Source organism: Lynx canadensis, chromosome D1, assembly GCF_007474595.2.
Source record: "Lynx canadensis isolate LIC74 chromosome D1, mLynCan4.pri.v2, whole genome shotgun sequence".
NCBI classification, from domain to species: domain Eukaryota; kingdom Metazoa; phylum Chordata; class Mammalia; order Carnivora; family Felidae; genus Lynx; species Lynx canadensis.
The window spans coordinates 101,531,777-101,553,664 of NC_044312.2; the positions used below are offsets into that span (position 1 = coordinate 101,531,777).

General features: G+C 36.1%; 2 protein-coding genes across 2 annotated transcripts; both read left to right on the forward strand.

Annotated features, from left to right (window-relative positions):
• Positions 1-2,997: 2,997 nt before the first annotated feature.
• Positions 2,998-3,936, forward strand: LOC115526387 (olfactory receptor 1052-like). The gene has a single exon (XM_030333793.1). The coding sequence runs from the start codon at positions 2,998-3,000 to the stop codon at positions 3,934-3,936; it is 939 nt and encodes a 312-aa protein (XP_030189653.1).
• Positions 3,937-17,495: 13,559 nt separating this feature from the next.
• Positions 17,496-18,428, forward strand: LOC115526388 (olfactory receptor 8I2). The gene has a single exon (XM_030333794.1). The coding sequence runs from the start codon at positions 17,496-17,498 to the stop codon at positions 18,426-18,428; it is 933 nt and encodes a 310-aa protein (XP_030189654.1).
• The last annotated feature ends 3,460 nt before the right edge of the window (positions 18,429-21,888 follow it).

The following is a 21,888-nucleotide window of genomic DNA, read 5'->3' on the forward strand; positions in this document are numbered from 1 at the left end:
TGCAAATTTTCACCACCTTTTTCTTATATAGCTGTGTTTATTGGTTTGGATGCATTTGACCTGTATCAGTGACTTATTCATTCTTATTTGCCCCCTTTCCCTTTTTTATCATATGTAAATGCCTACCATTTCACTGTGATTTACTACCTTTTATATTTTTCATTCTATCCTCCAAATAGCAGCCTGCCTAGAATTTCTAGAAATTACATTTATGTTCAACCAGTACAGTGACAAAAATGTTAAACTTGAGATAAATTCCCTCCTAACTAAAGTGTAATCTGGTGTATGAACACACACACACACACACACACACGCACACACCCCTGAATTCTATCTAGTGATTGCTGATTGCTTATGGTTCTCTTGAGTTACCTTACATTGAAATATAGGATATTTTCCATAACTGCTACCAAATATAATGTATGTATATAGAAGCATATGGTCATCAACAAATGGAACTTAGCACTCTTTAAAAAATGATATACATAAAATATTCATAACTATATTATGCAAATTATAATAACAAACACCGATGGTGTTCATTTTTAATAATGAGGCTCATATAGGTAAGACATAAATTTATGTGATGACTTTCTCTAAAACTGAGAAAGGGCAAATACATGAATTGCTACAATTTGGAAAGATAGTGCTGGGACCTTGGCTTCCCCTGGTCTCTCTTTGCTCTTTTAATGAAACGTAGTATCACAGAATCATTGGGGATTCCATTCTCCAAAGACCCTGAGCCAAATATAAATGCAAGTCAGGAAACTAAAAGAAAGGGCTAAGCTTCCTCTCAACACCAGGTAGGTGTTACACTTCTGTGTTTTAACAAAGGAATTATAAATGCCTCTCTAGTTTTCAAAAACAGCAACTCTTGACACATGCTATGAATGCAAGACAAAAAAAAATCACATGCTTCAAATCCCTTCCAATTATTGAGATAAGGGAGATAAAATGAGACCATCGCCACATCAAATGGCTCTCTTAAGTAATTAGTGGGTTAATTCCCTATTTCCTCAGGTAGCTGTGTAGCTATGAATTACATATAGCTATGTAAATTACAAAAGGGAATTTAAAGACATTCTTTAAAATTTAAGTTTGATAATTACAAGCTGTTGAATTGTGTTAGATCTGAGGAAGAGAATGGTGACTTTTGGCCCTTTAACCAGAGCTAATTTTTAGACTCAATGCTTTATAGCATTAGAAAAGTGGTGTGAAAGGCAGTCCAGATGAAAATTACTGCTAATTAAATGAAAATCGAAGAAACAAACATGAAATCAGTGAGATAAGAAGAAACTCATCATCATATTAACAAATTGGTTTGCTTAAAAACAAAGTCAATGGAACGAAAGCTATTTAAACAAAATGAAACAAACAACAAAAAAGCAAAGATCCAAAAAATTACTTCCTTCAAAAGCCGTTTGTCCAGTGTGTCAATAGTCCAGTTTCTGTTTTAGCTATTTGTTTCACTTTGACTCTACAGCAAACATTTAGGGAGTGTGCCAGTTTTAACATATTTTCTTATTTAATTATTTCAACTACCTCCTGAGGAAGGTTCACAGAAAACAGTAGTAAAGCTAGAAACTAAGGCTGAGAAGTGAAATCACAGGTTTTGTGGCAAAAAAGAACTAGTCGTTCTTTTTCACGTCTGGCATTTCAGTAAAGTAGACATGATCAAAGCAATCTTGTCCCAAGGTTTGCAACATTTGAATTGTTACTAAATTCCAAACCTATGTCTTTCTCACTTTTTATTCAACACCAGGGAAATAGTCTCAAAGCCTGGATTGTGGAATACCATATCCATTACTGTTCAGTGAAAATAAATTCAGCTGTCAAATTAACGTGAAGCATGCTTTATATTTACTTCTCCCCAAACTCCCCAAATATAATAGTGGACTATATATTCTTATAAATTCTCCAGTAAAGAAAACTTTCCTTTAAAAAGATTTAATCAAATATGTCCCTAATATATCTGCTATTATAATCTTATTTTTCATGTATTCTGGTGTATATGATGAAGCCCAAGATAAAATTAATTTAATAATCTTTTTCTCAATAAAAACCTATGACCTAATGAACCAAAAACATGTTCACGGTCCTTGAAATTAGACTTGTAATCTGTTGACTGCAGGGATCAAAACATATTGAAAAGTTTCTTGATTCAATCTTATGAAAAAAATCTGATATGGACTAATCCAAGCCATCGGGTAATAAATACTCTAGGAAATCAGAAAATAGAATGGTAAGTTATTTGTTGGAACAGCAAAGAATGACTTCCTGCAACAAGGGAGTTTTAACAAAAAGTAATGTTATGATAGAAGATGTTTGATTTTTTTTAATTCTCTATGCTAGACATCCCTAATTTCTCATTTTCGATTTTTATGGACCGTCTATAAATTTAATCATATATATATATATATATATATATATATAGTATATGCATATTATTGTGAAACATGTGTCATGTATTGCTTGTCTAAGTTAAAAAGACATCATAGACAATAATTTTGTTAGATGTCAACAAAAGACATCATAGACAATAATTTTGTCAGAAATTGATCTGTTAATATTGAGGGGTGTTTTGTTTTGTTTTGTTTTGTTTTGTTTGTTTGTTTTTTTAAGGGATGTTTTTCTTACAATATGGGGTCCTTGCCTTATGTTCTAGAATCTGGAATATATTGTTATCCAGGGTCCATGTCTTAAACTTTCTGTTAAACCAACATTCCCATGAGGCTTTGCAAGGGGGCTTAATTTCTCCAGGGTTCTTATGATGCATAATGCCAGTTCACATCAAAGTCCCTGATGGGACTTCAATTCAACCCAAGTCTCTTATCAGGCTGACTTGTCACAGTTGTGAGAATTGAATTTTCTGTGGACTGTGATTGTTAACTAAGACCATTCGGTTTTCTAAAGATACTAGTAGATTGGATGCATATATTCGGGTTGTTATCATTGCCCTCTTGTTCCCTCCAGGGCCCCCACTGGGGAGACACACAGATGGCCAACAGAAATGTCAGTGTGGTAACTGAATTCATCCTCCTTGGGCTGACTGATAACCCTGAACTGAATACTGTCCTTTTTGTGCTGTTTCTCTCCATTTATTTTGTCACCGTGGTGGGCAATGTTTGGATTATAGCAATAATCTGGGCTAGTACCCAGCTCCATTCCCCCAAGTACTTTTTCCTTTGCCAGCTGGCTTTCTTGGATTTCTGCTATTCGTCAGTCTTTATCCCTAAAATGTTGGTGAATTACCTAGCAGGACAGAAAGTCATCTCCTATCACGGTTGCCTCCTTCAGTATTCCTTTGTCAGCATGATCCTGACCACTGAATGTTTCCTGCTGGCGGCCATGGCCTATGACCGCTATGTCGCCATTTGCCGCCCGCTTCACTACAAAGGCCTCATGACCCCCACGTTCTGCACCCACTTGGTGGCTGCTTGCTACCTGCTAGGTTCTGCCAGCTCACTCACCCACCTGAGAGGCTTGCTCAGCCTGTCTTTCTGTGGGCCCAACGTCATCAACCATTACTTCTGTGACATCCCACTGCTCTTTCAACTGTCCTGTTCGGACACCCAACACAACAAGATTTTACTTACCGTCCTCTCTGGAATGACATCGGTGACCACCTTCCTGATGGTGGTTGGTTCCTATGTGGGAATCCTGCTCACTGTCCTGAAGTCACCCTCCACAAGGAGCCGATATAAAGCGTTCTCCACGTGTGTATCTCACCTAACAGTAGTGACTCTCTTCTACGGAACAGTGATATTTACTTATCTGGGAAGCAGTTCCAGCTACGCACCAGATAGAGCCAAAATCCTGTCCATGTTTTACACCCTTTTGCTGCCAATCCTAAATTTCCTGATATACAGTGTGAGAAACACAGAGGCCAACGAAGCAATGAAAAGAATTATTGTGAGAAAAATATTTGCTCTCTGACTATGAATTTTTAAGAAGTGACATTTAAGGAATGTTTATTGATTCTATAGGCAGGTGCATTGTTTAATACCTGTGAGACTTGTTGGAGGAAACAAAATGGTGTTTTCAAAGTATATATTCATTATTGGCTTTTGGAAACACACAGACATATATTATATATGTATTATGTATTATGCACATATGAACATATACATATGCAATACATTCTGTCTGGTAAGGAAGACATTTCCTCTGTCCTCTTAGGTTTACTGTTTGAGGACCTGTGAACTAAACTGACAGGCGACAGACTATCAGGTGAATAGATAAAGTTTCCTCATATGTATATAAGATGCACACACAAAAAGTGCCTTGCTCAGTAATTAGAGGTGGGGTTTATATACTTAATTTAGCAGAGGAAACACTTCTATGGGAAGAATAAAATGGCTTTTGAGGGAAAAAATGAGAGATAAATTTTGTGATATTGTTTATCAAGGGGCAAGTGGTCTCCTCTGTCTTCTTTCTTGTCAGAACCCCCCCCCCCTTGGGAGAGAGCAGTTATAGGCAGCCTCACTCTCAAAATTCCTGCCTTAAATCAGATAAGGGAAGTTCTGCAAAAGCCTCTTTGTGCATCTATTGAATCCTAAGTGTCTCCAGTTTAAAATAAGTTTATGTCACTATTTAATTTGGATCCCTTACATTCACAAATTATTATTTTTTTAAATTTTAATGTATTTTTTAAATTTATTATTGAGAGAGAAAGACAGAGCATGAGCAGGGAGGGGCAGAGAGAGACAGAGGCACAGAATCCAAAGCAGGGTCCAGGCTCCCAGCTGTCAGAGCAGAGCCAGACGCGGGGCTCTAACTCACCAGCCATGAGATCATGACCTGAGCCAAAGTTGGGCACTTAACCGACTGAGCCACCCAGACGCCCCTCCCAAATTATTATTTTGAATCTCTACTAACTCAGTAAAATCCATTGCAAAGAATGCCGGAGACTTCCTTATTCTTTACGACTCTAGAGGAGCTGCCCTGTTTTACAGATGAGACGACAAAGGACCAATGGAGTTGAAAGCTCACCCAAGCTCAGACAAGATGAACATTTGAGACATAGAATCCAAGCACACAGGCATACATGGTGCCAGGGTGGCTTAGTCCATTGAAAGTCCCACTCTTGATTTCACCACAGCTCCTGGGAGTCAACCCTGTGTCGGGCCTCCATGCTGAGTGTGGAGCCTGCTTAGGATTCTCTCTCTCCCTCAGACCCTCTCCTCCTCTCTTCTCTCTCTCTCTTTCTCCCTAATTAAAAAAAATCAAGTATACATATATCCGTATACTTGTACACAGGCCTCCTCCCATTTTACATAAACAAATAGAAGTTCCTATATGCATTTTGTACGCCATTTTTGCCTAGAACCATTACAATTTGAATATTTACCTTAAAAAATAATTCCACAGCTGGGGCTCCTGGGTGGCTCAGTCGGTTAGGTGTCCGACTTCAGCTCAGGTCATGATCTCACAGTCTGTGAGTTTGAGCCCTGCATCAGGCTCTGTGCTGACAGCTCAGAGCCTGGAGCCTGCTTCAGATTCTGGGTCTCCCTCTCTCTGCCCCTCCCCCGCTTATGCCTCTATCTCTCTCTCTCTCAAAAGTAAATAAACGTTAAAATGACAAAAAAAATAATAATTCCACAGACTTCTTTTTTATGGCAATTCCATTTCTCCCAGTTGTTTAAAAGAAGTACCAAAATGGCAATGCAAAGGGATTCTGTCATATCAGAGTACATTGGATTCACTTAAAATCAGCCCTTAGGAAACTTCCACAAAAGAGTATAGCCACTTGAAGATGCTGATAGTTTTTTAAACAAAATGACTGTTGGCATTATATGTGTTCCTCATTGCATATAGTGTTTATTGTTCTGCTTACTCAGACATGGATCAGAAATTGTCCGGTATCATTGTTTAAACCACAATTGCTAAGAAAGCAAGCATAACTTTGGTTAACGGCACTTTCGCAGTATGCAGCTAACAATGGTTTTGAGTTTATGAGAATGTTTATCAAATGGAATGATATTTAGCTCATGCCAGTAAATTTTTCCTGCTAACAGCTATTAACTTATGGAGTTTTTTTTTTCTTATTTCTGAATAGTCAAATTTAGGTAAATATGTAATATAATGTGTTAAAGCAAATTTTATTTTACTGCTTCTATATGGCCCATATTTCTTTCCAGAATAATCCCACTGTCATATATTTTAACATAATAGCTATTCATTTTCCAAAATATAAGTAATCACTATTGTTGTTATAAATAAACTTCCAATAAGGATGCCTGAGTGGCTCAGTTGGATAAGTGTCAGACTCTTGATTTTGGCTCAGGTCATGATCTCGCGGTTCCTGAGCTGGGACCCTGCACTGGGCTCTACACTGTCAGTGCCTGGGATTCTCCCTCTCTCACTCTCTCTCTCTGCCCCTCCCCTGTTCACACTCTCTCTCAAAAATAAATAAATAAACCTTAAAAAAATCAAACTTCCAATTGTAAAACTATTACCTAGGAAGGAAGATTTTAGGCAATGGCAAGCAGTTTTCTGGATATCCCATAATCACATACTAAAATTTAATTCAATGTTGGCCCTACTAAATATCCATCTCCCGGTGTCATATGCTTAAAGTTTTTATGCTTTACAAAGAAATTGAGATCATAATGAAAAATTTTGTGTATAAATCTTTATTTTTGTAATTGGATTCATCTCAATAAATTACTTTGGAAAATTCATAGAAAAAAACTTATTTTGATACTATCCTAAATGACTTTCCAAGAGACTTGTATGCAACCTAATTCCTTCATCAATACAATTATATCTATTTAAAATTTGAGTTATTATAGCTTTATAGAAATAAATAATAAATGCTCTGCATAATAAAATCTCATAAATAGGAAGTCAAAACCAATAATCTGAAAATTAATGAAGATACAATGAGTGATCGTGCTTTTCTTTCCCCAAATTATCAATTGATTTCATGAGAAGCAATATGAGGACATTAAGTTTCCTCTGTTCTTTTTACTAAAAAAAGGGACTTGAAAATATGATCATTGAACCGAAGTCAATAAACAGGAACATATTAAATCAAATGGAAGGGATAGGATAAAGGAAATTGGCATTCTGAAATATTATAAAGTTGCGGAGAGAGGGACTGTTTAAGAATACCATTGAAACCACAAAGAACCCAGATGTATTTAAATATTTCTTACAAAAGTTATAAATTGGTAGAGTGAGTTTTCCTTATAGTTTAAGGCTGATATATAAAAGAACAACAAAAATTAACTTCTCAGATCCAGTGAGACCTTAGTTATCTACAAAGATAGTTCCTCCAACAATCAGTAAACTACCTTAAACAAAGTTCACCCTGAAGTTTGCCTCATCTACTTCTGCACTTTGCGATGATCTTGTTTCTGGCAATATATTTATGCTTTTTAAAATTAAGCCAGTAATTTAGTATACTTTTATGGCATGTGATTGAATATAGTTTATTTCTGTAGATGTATAACCAGTCTGAAGATATGTGTTTGATTTTATTGCTATTAAAAGCCTCTGTTAATAGCCAAATTATGGAAAGAGCCTAAATGTCCATCAACTGATGAATGGATAAAGAAATTGTGGATTATATACACAATGGAGTACTACGTGGCAATGAGAAAAAATGAAATATGGCCCTTTGTAGCAACGTGGATGGAACTGGAGAGTGTTATGCTAAGTGAAATAAGCCATACAGAGAAAGACAGATACCGTATATTTTCACTCTTAGGTGGATCCTGAGAAACTTAACAGAAACCCATGGGGGAGGGGAAGGAAAAAAAAAAAGAGGTTAGAGTAGGAGAGAGCCAAAGCATAAGAGACTCTTAAAAACTGAGAACAAACTGAGGGTTGATGGGGGGTGGGAGGGAGGGGAGGGTGCGTGATGGGTATTGACGAGGGCACCTTTTTGGATGAGCACTGGGTGTTGTATGGAAACCAATTTGACAATAAATTTCATATATTGAAAAAAAATAAAATAAAATTTAAAAAATAAAAAAAAGCCTCTGTTAGCAGTGCAGTGCTGATAATAATATGTAACTATATCTAATCTATATCTGTATCTATATCTATATATATCTGTATCTATCTAATGGTAAAATTAAGGTATTAAGGTGTTAAGTTCTACTTTAATCCACAGTGGTCAAACAATCCTAAATTAATATATGTAGGTGTGACTATCACATATTTCAATGTTCTAATTTGTTTAAGTGCTTTTGTAGGGGAAAGCATATCATCCTGATGAATTAAAAATTAAAAGAGGACACACATTATAATTGCCTCATTATTCATTATTGGAGAAATGTCATAAAAAGAAGAGATTAGGTATGTCTTACAGGGTTTGAAGGAATACAATTATAAGAATTAAAAAAAAAACATTTGAACTAAATGCATTTGAAAATCAAAGAAATGTATCTTTAATGCTACCCTGACTTCTTAGAAGCTGTGTGGAAATACATTTCAACTCAACATAATGAGGCTTTGCAATATATGATATCCTGAGATCATATGAGATGCAAGAGAATAAAGATTGCTTAGAAGATTCAAGCCAAAGAGGACAACAATTTGGTGAGAATTTGTAGGGAGCATTTTAAGGTCCAGATTAATGGTATGTGTATTGGCCTCCAAGTGTCATTTTGAACAATGAGGAATCCTGCTGATGGACATTAAATAGTTTATAACTTATGAATTTCAAAGAGCTGAAAATGGTCTTTTCTTTGGTGCCATGTTCTTTCAGAATCATAGAAATTTCTAATTGAATCGGCCATTGTAATCTGTTCTGGTGAAAAAGCCAAGTACTGAAGAGAAGAAAATGCAACTATATACTATAAATGCATTTGGGCTCATTACTCATTGTGTAATTAGTGACTGTCTGAATTTCAGTTCTGTTCTCTCATATTGGATTAAGTATTGTTGACTCTGGTTCCCAAATACCCTTAAAACAAGTTTTCTCTTCTTCATTAATCATCAGCACTGCTGTCTCAGTTCAGGCCCTATGTTCTCGAATCCTAACTATTGAAATAGCCTTCTGACTTCTTCCATTGCCACTTTACCTTCAGTGTGTTTCTATTCTTATCTCAGAAACACACGTTGGTCATAATTCTTTCCTTAATGTCACATATGTTCTCTTATCTTAGTAGGAAGTCCAAATTCCCTGAACTGTTTATACTTCTCTTTAATCATTCTCAAGGGCCAAGAACAAGAATTCTCATCTTTCCCAAGATTTTCCTTGATAATATCCTTGAGAAAATTAGATTATTTCCTCCATTGTTCTATCATTGTGCACTGTATTGTAACAGTGGATTGTGAACTTTTGTTTTCACTTCTGATTCCTCTTCTGAACTGTTTAATCCTGTGAGGAAAAGACTGTATCTTATTCAAGGACTTTTGGGATAGTTTCAGGATTTCTGGCATAGTGATTATCACATAGTAGGTACACAATACTGACTCATTTAATAAATCAGGGTGTTAATTATTTCAGAGTGTTTTTCTCTTTTACCTGTGTGGTAATGGCATGTTTGATATTGAGGAATAAATAAAGATAAGTTTTAAATTAGAAGTTTTTCCATCTAGTATACTTTTTTTTAAAAAATTAGCTATTTATAGGAGTCAGGTTCTCAATAACATGTAAAGTGGTGAGCATATAAATAGTAAGCAAAAATATAAGGAAGTTTTCTTGATGCATAGTAATTAAATAAATACCTAATAAAATAACTTCTGATTTATCAAGCTATTGAGCTTTATTATATATGGAGCTTGAGGAGATGTAAATGATTAATAGAGGCAAGGTTATTATGACACTGATGATCAGGGACAAAGCTCATGGAAATTAAAATTTTCCAGACCACTCTAGAATGCCTCCCAGTGATAGGTCGCAGAAAGTATTAATGCTTCAGGTTATTTAACTGAAGGAAACAAATTAATGTGCATTCTGAATTATTTTTTTTTGAAAAGAGATATGTACATTCATTCATGATGAATGTAAATGTCCAATGGTGAAAGAAACAGCTTAATAGACATGGGTGTATAGATATAATAGATTATTGCAAATTTCATTTATATTAAAGGCCTGAAACAAATGTCAATTGAATACCTAGTCTATCTTCAATATTATAACATATGTATTATAACATAACATCTTGCACTATATATATATATATATATATATATATATATATGATATTTAGTTTTATTTTCAAAAACCATGAGGAAGGTACTACCATTGTTCTATTGTCACTTTGCAGATGATGGATGCTGAGGATTAAAGACATTACAAAATTTTCACATGGTCATAAAGGCAGTAAATGGTATTTCAAGACACAAACTCAAAATTATGACTCCCAAATCTAAACGTTTTCAACTATAGCACCGTCTTCTTTTGAAAAGTTATAATTACAAAGACTTGGACATTTAAAAGCATTGAAAATATGTGTGACATATTCTCAAGGGAAAAACATGGGTGCACACACAAAAATAGAACCTGTGGTCCAGATTCAGGTTTCCAAATACCATCCTCCCATAAAAGATGGCAAGGATCCTTGGAGAAGTAGTTGTTTCTAGAGCTGAGTCTGGGAAAATAGAAGATGAGCCTGGAATATACTGTGCTGCCAGATTTAAGAGGTGAAAAAACAAACACAAAACAAAACAAAACAAAACAAAACAAAAAGACAAAAGCATGACCAAAGACCAAAGAGCAAAGTGCACAGAAGCTAATTCAGTAATGGTTCGATTAGCAGAGCTATTTGAGCAATAAAATAAATGAAGGGGGTGTTGGATAACCCAAAGGAAAATAATTCCAAGTACATATTCGTACAACTATCTAACCAAATAAATACATAAAGAAGAAAGAACAACTCTTCCTTACAGAATCATTTCAGTTAAAATATCCGGGCACCTGCGTGGCTCAGGGGTGTTGAAAGCCAACTTCGTCTGAGGTCATGATCTCATTGTTCGTGGGTTCGAGCCCTGAGTCGGTCTCTGTGCTGACAGCTTAGAGCCTAGAACCTGCTTTGGATTCTGTGTCTCCCTCTCTCTCTCTCTCTGCCCTCCCCTGCTTGCATTCTGCCTCTCTCTCAGAAATAAATAAACATTAAGAAAAATTATATATATATATATATATATATATATATATATATATATATATATGTTTGAAGGCCCTTTCATGAAGATGGCTGAAGCTGAAGAAGGAAGCTCATCCCCCTCAAAAAGCCACAGCCAAAGCAAAGGCTTTGAAGGCCAAGAAAGTGGTACTGAAAAGTGTCCACAGTCACACAAAAAAGAAGATCTGCAGGTCACGCACCTTTCCAGGATCCAAGGCACTGAAGGCAGCCCAAATATCCTCTAAAAAGCATCCCCAGGAGAAACAAGCTTGGCCACTAGGCCATCATTAAGTTCCCCCTGACCATAGATGGAGTCAGCCGTGAAGAAAATAGAAGACAACACACCTGTGCTCATTGTGGATGCCAAGGCCAACAAGCACCAGGTCCAACAGGCTTTGAAGAAGTTTTACCACATTGACATGGCCAAGGTCAACACCCTGATTAGGCTGGATGGAAAGAAGAAAGCGTGTGTTCCACTGGCTCCCAAGTATGACACTTTGGATGTTGACAACAAAATTGGGTTTATCTAAATTGAGTCCAGCAGGCTAAATCTAAATCTAAATTTTTTCACCAAAATAAATAAAATAAAGTAAAATAATAAAATAACATAACATAAAAAAATAAAAATAAAAAAACGAAATAAAATAAAATAGTTGAAAGAATGGGAACATGGAAATTTGCCACAAAAACACCACAGTAATAATAGGTAGAGGCAACATATTGATGGGGGCCGAAAAGAATAAATGGAATATTTGCATACCCTACATTATCTTCCCCAAGTATACATAAACTACAAAGAAAAATCCTAAATTTATAGTGAAAAAGGCAGGCAGACACTATGTTAAGTAAATGATCGAGTTTAAATCACTGGTAATATCACTCAGCGACATCATGTATCCTTGGAGAAGATGAAAAGGCATGCATATCACCTCTCTGGTACTTTTCCCCATAATCGATTACCTCCATTTCATCATGAGAAAAATATCTTGTAAACTTACATGCAGGGACATTGTACAAAATACTTGATGAGTAATCTTGACAAATATCACAGTCGTGAAAGAAAAGGAAAGAAAATGGGACAGTCACAGATCTCAGGAGATGAGACAGAGGTAACAGTAATGGCAGCATGATATTCTAGATTGCACCATAGTGACCCAGAGCCCTTATGCCAGTTATGTAATGGCAACCAGTATACTTACCCCTCTAGGCTCACCAAAGATCAGACTACCAAAGAGCTGAGCCAAATTTTGAATCTCAAAAGAGGCAGTTAACTCTAAGTAATGGAAAAGCAACAGCAGTATCATTCTTATCTTTGCAATCATACACAAAGCGGACATCCCAGAGTCCACTTGGGATTCTCTTTCCTCCTCTCTCTGCCCCTCCTCTTCTCATGGTTTATCTCTCTCTCAAAAAATAAATGAATAAACTTTTCATTCACACCTTAGAGACCTTGTGCATTCAGTTCCAGACCACTGCAATGAAGTGGGTCAAATGAATTTTTTGGTTTCCCAGTACCTATGAAAGTTATGTTTGCATTATGCTGTAGTCTATTAAGAGTAAAACGTGCTTTACTGCTAAAAATGTTAACCATCATCTGAGCTTTCAGTGAGTCATAATTTTTTTGGAGGGTCTTGTCTCAGTATTGATGGCTGCTGACTGACCAGGGTGATGGTTGCTGAAGGTTGGATGGCTGAGGCAATTTCTTAAAATGAGACGACAATGAAGTTTGCTACATCAATTGATTCTTCCTTTAACAAACAATTTCTGCATAGCGTGTGATTCTTTTTAATATCATTTTACCTATGGTAGAGGTTCCTTAAAATTGGAGTCATTTCTCCCAAAACCTCCCACTGCTTTATCCACTAAGCGTATGTGATAGTTTAGGTCTTTTTTCGTTTCAACAATCTCGATGACTTTTTCACTAGGAGTAGATCCCATCTCAAGAAAACATTTTCTTTGCTCATTTTATAAGAAGCAAGTACTCATGCATTAAAGATTTATTATGAGATTATGGCCATTCAAACATAATAATGAGGAAAAGTTTGAAATATTGCAAAAATTACCAAAATGTGACAAAGAGACACAAAGTGAGTAAAAGATATTTGAAAAACGACACCTACAGGTCTTGCTGACAATGAGTCTCCACAAACCTTCAATCTGCAGGCAACCCCCCCCCACCAAAAAAAAAAAAAAAAAACAAACCCAAAACAAAAAAAAAACAAATGCAATATTGGTGACGCGTGGTAAAGTGCAAGAAAACAAGTCCTGTCTGTATCTCTCATTTAATAGCTTCTTAATAGATGGGTGTCGAAAAAATAAGAGAATGGATAGAAATTTGAGATTTCAGGTATACGATCCAAGACTTTCAACGTTTTATTTTTTTCAAGATACATAATAGGGCAAATAAAAAATGTTGTTCCGTTCCTTTTGTCTAAATATCTGAGTCTACTGATCATTTGTAAGTGATATGGCACATATATAGTAGATTTTATTCCTTCTTAAAAATCTCTAGTGTGAAAAGCAGGATTAGAGAGGCATTTATCCCCTTTCCAATGCAGAATCTATCTTGTTTAATCATTGTAATACTAACTCCCTTTATTTTTTAGTGTATTTTTTTAAGTTTATTCATTGATTTTTTGAGAGAGAGAGAGATAGACCATGAGAAGAGGAGGGGCAGAGAGAGGAGGAAAGAGAATCCCAAGTGGAGTCTGCAACCCACTCACCATGAGCTCGTGACCTGAGCCGAAATCAAGAATCAGATGCTCAACGGACAGCCACCCAGGTGCCCTCTAACCCCCTTTTAGAGATAAACCAAAAAGAGATGACAATTCCAGTAGAAAAATAATTTAGACGAGTCTGTGAGGTCCTTCAGACCTGATGTTTGTCAATCATCAACGGACCTGATGCATTTTGAAAAATTTACCTTTGTGGGTCTGATCCTACTAACCCAGAAATGTTTTAGGGGTGTGGCCTAGGAAATGGCTTTAAAACAGTAAACAAACAACAAATGGAATAATGATGTGAATTGAGTTCCTATCAGCCATTCCTGAAACTGGGAGTAGAGTTTGAGTTTTTACTTCAGGTTTCTTGTCTATTTTCCTAGATGGCATTTTCATTCTTAGTGATTCCATGTGTGCATCATTGAGCACAGTCAACAAAAAATCAGAGTACCCGCATTAAAAATAAATACATAGTGGCGCCTGGGTGGTTCAGTCCGTTAGGCGCTGACTTCAGCTCTGGTCATGATCTTGCAGTCCATGAGTTCCAGCCCTGCGAGGGGCTCTGTGCTGACAGCTCAGAGACTAGAGCCTGCTTTGGATTCTGTGTCTCCCTCTCTCTCTCCCCTCCCCTGCTTGTGCTCTGTCTCTGTCTCTGAAAAAATGAATACACCTTTAAAAACATACATAGATGATTTGTTGACATCACGGTAATGTAATTTCAATGTATAATAACACCATTTAATCAGTAGATAGGAAAAGCTCACTTTTCCTTGCTGGGAGGGTTGTCTGAGAAGCCCAGGCGGAGGCAACAGTGATCTGATATTCTCTAACATCATGTATCTTATATATTTTCATGGTGGTCAGTGTTTTAGAAAATCTTCATATATTTACATATTTATTATATATACGTTATATTATAGTTGTATTACATATACATATATATTGCACTGTTATAATATCATATATGTGACATGATATATAACATATGATTATATATTATATTTTATCACATCATATGAATTATATATTATATACCATATAATCATATAACATCATATATCATGATACCATACTATATATTCCATATGAATATATTATTATATATAAAATATTTTTCAATATATTTTTAAACAATTTTTTAATGTTTATTTATTTATTTTTTGAGAAAGAGAGACAGAGTGTGAGTGGGGAGGGACAGAGAGAGAGAGGGAGACAGAATCCAAAGCAGGCTCCAGGTTCTGAGCTATCAGCATAGAGCCCAAGGTGGGGCTCGAACTCACGAACCATGAGATCATAACCTGAGCTGAAGTCAGCCGCTTAACCAACTGAGCCACCCAGGTACCCCTCAATATATTTTATATGAGTAGATAAAATATACGATTAGAACATATTTTATAATAAAATAGATTTTATATAGAAAATATATGAATAGAATATATTTTTCCTATATTCTGTATGTATATATTATTATATATGATTTATATTCTATAAACATGTATCGTGTATATATTATATATTATGTATATTATATATATATGCTAATAATATAAAAAATGACTTTCAAAACTATATCAATTATATTTTTCAGTATATCCATTGCCATTTAAAGTGAAATACACAAAAGGAAGGGATATGTATTTCTGAACATTTCCATTGGAAATGTATCCCAGGCAAATTAAGAATAAGCCTTTGGGTACAATTAAAATGCAAATCTCAAGAGATCAAAGATGCTAATTGATCAATTCCTTTATGATATGAGTTTGAGATTTGGGAAGAGATCTTGCTATAAGAAGAGTGTTAACACACTACATTTCCGAAGACAATTCTTTGTCCTGGGACTGCATTAGAAATACATGAAGAACAACACGAATCCTGAATGTGAATCTAGCTTTGAGCTAAAGCAGTAGATATTAATTCTCAACAAGGCACATGAAAATAAATAGTTATTGTAGTTAACTTGGGTGTCATTTCCATTCTATCAATGAAAGATAATAGACACATTACCCAGAACTCTCCTCAACACCAGCAATTTTTTTCATCAACTTCATAATATTAATAGAGTTCCATTATATAGGAAATAGAGCTCTGTGCTAAACCACAGCAACAGATGAAAGCTGTCACATTAACAATTCATGAGATCCAGAACTGCAAATAAGGGAAATATATGTCAAAAACTAATGGTGAATTTGGTGAATATTGAATGATGTCTTCTCTTCCTGTCATCTGATAATAAACCTCAAAATCACAGGAAGATGACCGAAAGAGGCTTCGTTTGGATGACTAAATCTCGGGTTAAGTCTAATCTTATATTCTTTCTGAAAATGTGTGACGTGTTTTTCACACTGAAAACCTTTCTCTTCCTCTTTTTACATGACTGCATCTTTCAGTAAACCTTAAGAAAAGTGCCTTCAGGGGTGCCTGGGCGACTCTGTCAGTTGAGCTTCTGACTTGATTTCATCTCAGGTCATGATCTCAGTTTGTGGGGTTGAGCCCTGCGTCGGGCTCAGCAATGGCAGTGCAGAGCATGTTTGAGATTCTTTCTCCCTCTGCCCCTATATCCTGCTTTCTCGATTTCTCTCTCTCAAAATAAATAAATAAACAAGAAGAAAACTAAAGCGCCTCTAATGAAAGGCAAGAAGAAATGCCTTCATTGATTAAATGCTTGTTAAATGGATTGGTGATGAATAGGCACCCTCGAGAGGGTGGGAGACACTGAATGATCAAGTCTCCTTGATACAACATCAAGTCCCTTTGGATCACTCGGGGGGAATGTTAAACATCTGAAACAAACTTGCATTAACCATCATATTTATGTCACCTGAATTAGGCAAATAACTTCTCTAATTTCTAGTAAGATCACCTTGTGTTTTAATACTTGGTTGTAAATCACATTTATTTTACTATTTTTAGCCTTTCTATTTTTGACTTGGAAACTACTGTTTTTGGCAATGAATTGTCTGTTGCCTGATGTCACAGATAACCATGTGCTTTATTTAGGAGCAAACATGTTTGCTGAGCGCATGCACAAAACAATTTGGCTATGTTATAGATTAACTCTCATGTTTGGTCTTTCTTTACTCACCAATAGAAAGGGTATGTGACAAAAAAGGTGTAAAGAATTTTATCATTAACGTGTAAAGTAGGATTTTTCATATATATATATATATACATGAATACATATGTGTGTGTATATATATATATCTATATATCTGTGTGTGTATATATGTGTGTGTGTATATATATATATATATGTTTTCTTTAAAAAATTTAGCAAAGCTTTATTGACTACAAGAAACTATTAGATGTGCTCATATAAGATCTTGTTAAGCTCCTAAAATGACCCTTTAAAGTATCTGTTAGGTGTTGACAAATTAAAACTGCCACACAAAGGTATCACTGAATTCACAAATTATAGAACTTTCTTTCCTAAATAGCCTTTATACTCTCTAAGAACATCATATAATTGATTCCAGTAGGTAAGTTGCAAAATGTATGATTTGGGGCCCAACGGTAGACTGGAGTAGATGGTAGTATATTCCAGGAAGAATCTCTTCCAAAATCATTCTGCCATCTTTGACCCTCTCATTATTGGAGTCTAGGTCAACTCTGGGTACTAAGTCTTTAAGCTTGAATTCTTTTCTGACTTTTGTTTCTGCTTTTCAGCAGGTAAAGTAAAAGGCCTGAGTTGATAAAAATGACTGGGAACAATTTCACTGAGATCACTCTCTTCATCCTCTCTGGATTTGCAAATCACCCGGAACTACAAGTCAGTCTTTTCTTAATGTTCCTCTTTATTTATCTGTTCACTGTTCTGGGGAACCTTGGGCTGATCATGTTAATCAGAATTGACTCTCATCTTCGCACACCTATGTACTTTTTTCTTAGCAACTTAGCATTTATTGACATATTTTATTCTTCCACTGTAACACCCAAGGCGCTGGTAAATTTCCAATCCAAACAGAAAACCATCTCTTTTGTTGCCTGCTTTGTTCAAATGTACTTTTTTGTGGGTTTGGTGTGTAGTGAGTGTTTTCTTTTGGGATCAATGGCCTATGACCGCTACGTAGCAATCTGCAGTCCCTTATTGTACTCAGTGGTTATGTCCCGGAAAGTGTGCAACGGGCTGGGAGGCATGCCATATGCAATAGGCTTCACGAATTCTCTGATATCCGTCTGTGTGATAAGCAGCTTGGCATTCTGTGATTCCAGCATCAATCATTTCTTCTGTGATACCACAGCTCTTTTGGCCCTGTCTTGTGCGGATGCGTTCAGCACAGAAATGGTGATCTTTGTCTTAGCTGGGACCACTCTTCTTAGCTCTCTGCTCATCATCACAGTCACTTACGTTGCCATCATCTTGGCCATTCTCAAGATCCAGTCTGCAGCAGGCAGACAGAAGGCCTTTTCCACCTGTGCTTCCCACCTCATGGGCGTCACTATCTTCTATGGGTCCCTGATTTTCACGTATTTGCAGCCTGATAACACATCATCCCTGACCCAGGCACAGGTGGCGTCCGTATTCTATACCATCGTCATTCCGATGCTGAATCCACTGATCTATAGTCTGAGGAACAGAGATGTGAAAAATGCTCTCCTGAGAGTCATGCATAGAAAACTTTTTTCATGACAAATCTGTGCATGTTACAATTAAAACTCACCTGGGTGGTTTCAGGCATTCAATTACCGCAACAATCAGGAAAATCGGAAAATGAACCCAAAAGGCTTACACAAACTAAATCATAACTTAGAGTCTTGAAATTTGGGAGGCGAAATATTATTTTATTTGTTTATGCAGAGTACTGAATCAGCGCACGAGGAGTTCGTTTCAGCATATAGAGTATATATACTGTCTACACAGTGAGTTGCAAATACAATGTCAACGGACACTGGGTGATATAGGCAATCTCTTGATCATGTGAATTCATTTGGCCACATAGTTAAACGTGAGCTTTGATGGCATAGAAAAGTGATGTCTATGTGGCGGAGTATGGTCTTAAACTCAAACACAGCAGAGTTTTATTTCAAAAAAACCATAATGTGCCTCCCAAACTTCAAACATTTGGTAAACATTTAAATGCCTGTGTGTGTCGATAAAGCAGCAGCTGTAGCACAATTCCTGAGTCATTTGGAAGTATATTACAAAGATTCTTGTCTTTCCAAATCAGGCAGACATGCTCGGTGAAGTCTATAGTATTAAAAGGAGAAACTGGGCTTTTATTTTGTTTTTCCTTGAAAAGGGACTCCGTTTAATGGACTCCCTCAGGCACTGTTACAAATAACCACTGGAAAGAACGTGTCCTTCAGTACTGCCTTTGTTGTGCATAAGTCACCGAGCAGTAGTCAAAGTCGCTGGCAACCACTTTTAAAAAATACGTTGAGGGGCGCCTGGGTGGCGCAGTCGGTTAAGCGTCCGACTTCAGCCAGGTCACGATCTCGCGGTCCGTGAGTTCGAGCCCCGCGTCGGGCTCTGGGCTGATGGCTCAGAGCCTGGAGCCTGTTTCCGATTCTGTGTCTCCCTCTCTCTCTGCCCCTCCCCCGTTCATGCTCTGTCTCTCTCTGTCCCAAAAATAAACGTTGAAAAAAAAATTAAAAAAAAAAAAAAAAAATTAAAAAAATTAAAAAAATTAAAAAAAAAAATTAAAAAAATTAAAAAAAAATTAAAAAAAAAATTAAAAAAAATTAAAAAAAAAATTAAAAAAAAATTAAAAAAAAAATTAAAAAAATTAAAAAAAAAAATTAAAAAAAAAAAATTAAAATTAAAAAAAAAAAATACGTTGAAGGATGCCTGGGTTGCTCAATCCGTTGAGCGTCCAGCTTCAGCTCAGATCGTGATCTCAAGGTTCGTGAGTTCGAGCCCTGCATTGGGCTCACTGCTGTCAGTGTGGAGACCACCTCAGATCCTCTGTCTCCCTGCCCCCCCACCCTGCTCTCTCTCTCTTCCCCTCATCCACTCATGCTCTCTCTCTCTCAAAAATAAATAAACACTAAAAAATTAAAATATACATTGAGGGATATCTCATGGCTTAGTCGGTTAAGCATCTGACTTCAGTTCAAAGTCGTGATCTCAGGGTTCCTGGGTCCCAGACCCACATTGGGCTTTGCCCTGAGAGTGTAGAACTTACCTGAGATTCTCTCTGCCCCTCCCCCACCGTGCTTTCTCTGTCTCTCTCTCTCTCTCTCTCTCTCTCTCTCTCTCTCTCTGAAAACAAATAATAAACTTAAAAGAAATAAAAAAATAAAAAAATAAAATATATGCCCAAAGGGACTGAAGATAAATTTGATGAAGCTGTTTTACAAGAACATGTGTGTGATTAATAATATTTCTTTCTGGCCAACAAGAATGTAAGCTCTTTTAGAGCAGAGTTTACTTATTCATATCTGTGCTCTCCACATTTAGGAAACGTATCATATGCACAACATGTAAGTAAATACTTCCATGCTTTCTGTGTCCTGTATAGTGATGGATGCATAGAGGGGGTAGATTCTGCTTTTCTCCTGTTTGTGTCTTTCTTTGGTAGAAGTCAGATGGTCACGTGCATATTGATATTCAAAAACATTAGTAGAAAGTTCCATTTCTAGAATTCTTTCAAAAATCATGGCTTATTTATAAATTAAAACTGGCATAATGACTAGCAGATATACTTCTTTTCAAAGGGCTTTTTTTCCTTCAACAGTTAGGATGTGTAAATAAATACACTCTGAATTATACTTGGTATAGATAATTGTAAATAACTGGCGTAAGTTGGAGGAGGTTCTCATAGGTCACACATCACAAACAAAGTAAATGAAGAATCCCAGTTTTCAGTCTTGGGAGAGGCTGAAGGGATCTGTGTGTGCCCATATATGTATTTGCTTTGCAATTTTTAATTTTCTTCTCTGATCTATATTACTGGGCTCTGACTCTTGCAACCTTCATTTTATAAAGCAACATCTTACGTTATAAACTATGGTAAGTGACACCTTATGATACATACTATGCTTTATTTTTTATTTTTTTAATATGAATTTTGTTGTCAAATTGGTTTCCATACAACACCCGGTGCTCATCCCAACAGGTGCCCCCCTTACTATGCTTTAATTTATGGGCCTTTTGAGGCTACTGTTTGTCTAGCTCATCATTCATTCTCTTTCATTAAGCCTATGTGAGTTTTTTCTTCCTTCTGAGCACAGCGTCTGACTCAGATTGATTGCTCTGAAGGTTTTTCACCAGCAGCTTTGAAAACTATTCAACTGATTATATTTCCTTTTTCCTCCCCTCTTTCCACCAAGGATTTTCATTCATGCATTCTAAGTACACTGTTCAATTTTTTTTGTAATTGTGTGGCTTTTACACGTGATTTATATTTACCCTGGATCTAATTGTATGTATTATCTTTATTTTCTTGCATTGCAAGTATATTCTGCTGTAAATAATTTCAAGATTTAACATTTATTTAGCATTAACAAAACTATGTATTTAATTGCTCTTTTGTGTTAATATTTTTTGCTGTTCTTGGTCTAGGAGCAAAAACATAACACACTTTTCTTGCCCAGCATAAGAAGTAGTAGTATATTTTATTTGCCCACACTTATGCCCAAATGTCCATCTTTGTTTTTCAATATGTTCTTCATATTTGTTGCTGGTATACTTTCCCTTACACTAGTCTATCTTCTAGCTACTCTTTCTGTACCTTCTCTTTGGACCCTGTAATACAAATCTTTCCATAATAGGTCATGCATGCCTTTGTCGTTTCTTCAGTCCTTTTTTTCTGCCAGGCTCTCCCAAAACTTTTGCCCTTGACCAATCCAGATAATCCACTCCCTCATATCTGGGACCATGTCCCAGAACTTATCAGGGCATATTTAATTTGCCAGATATCTTCTTTTAAAAAAATATGCTAAAAAACCATTCAATTTAAAATATATGATGCACTGGGCTTCAATATGAAAATGCAGAGTGTTTTTGTTTTTCCGATCTGTTAAACTTACGGTGCCCTTATAATATTCCTGTTGACCATTTGTGTTCCTTGAGCTTGCCTTCTGTGTCACAACCTTTAACATACCTTTATACCAAGATAAAAAATCATAAGATTATTCTTCTTGTTTTA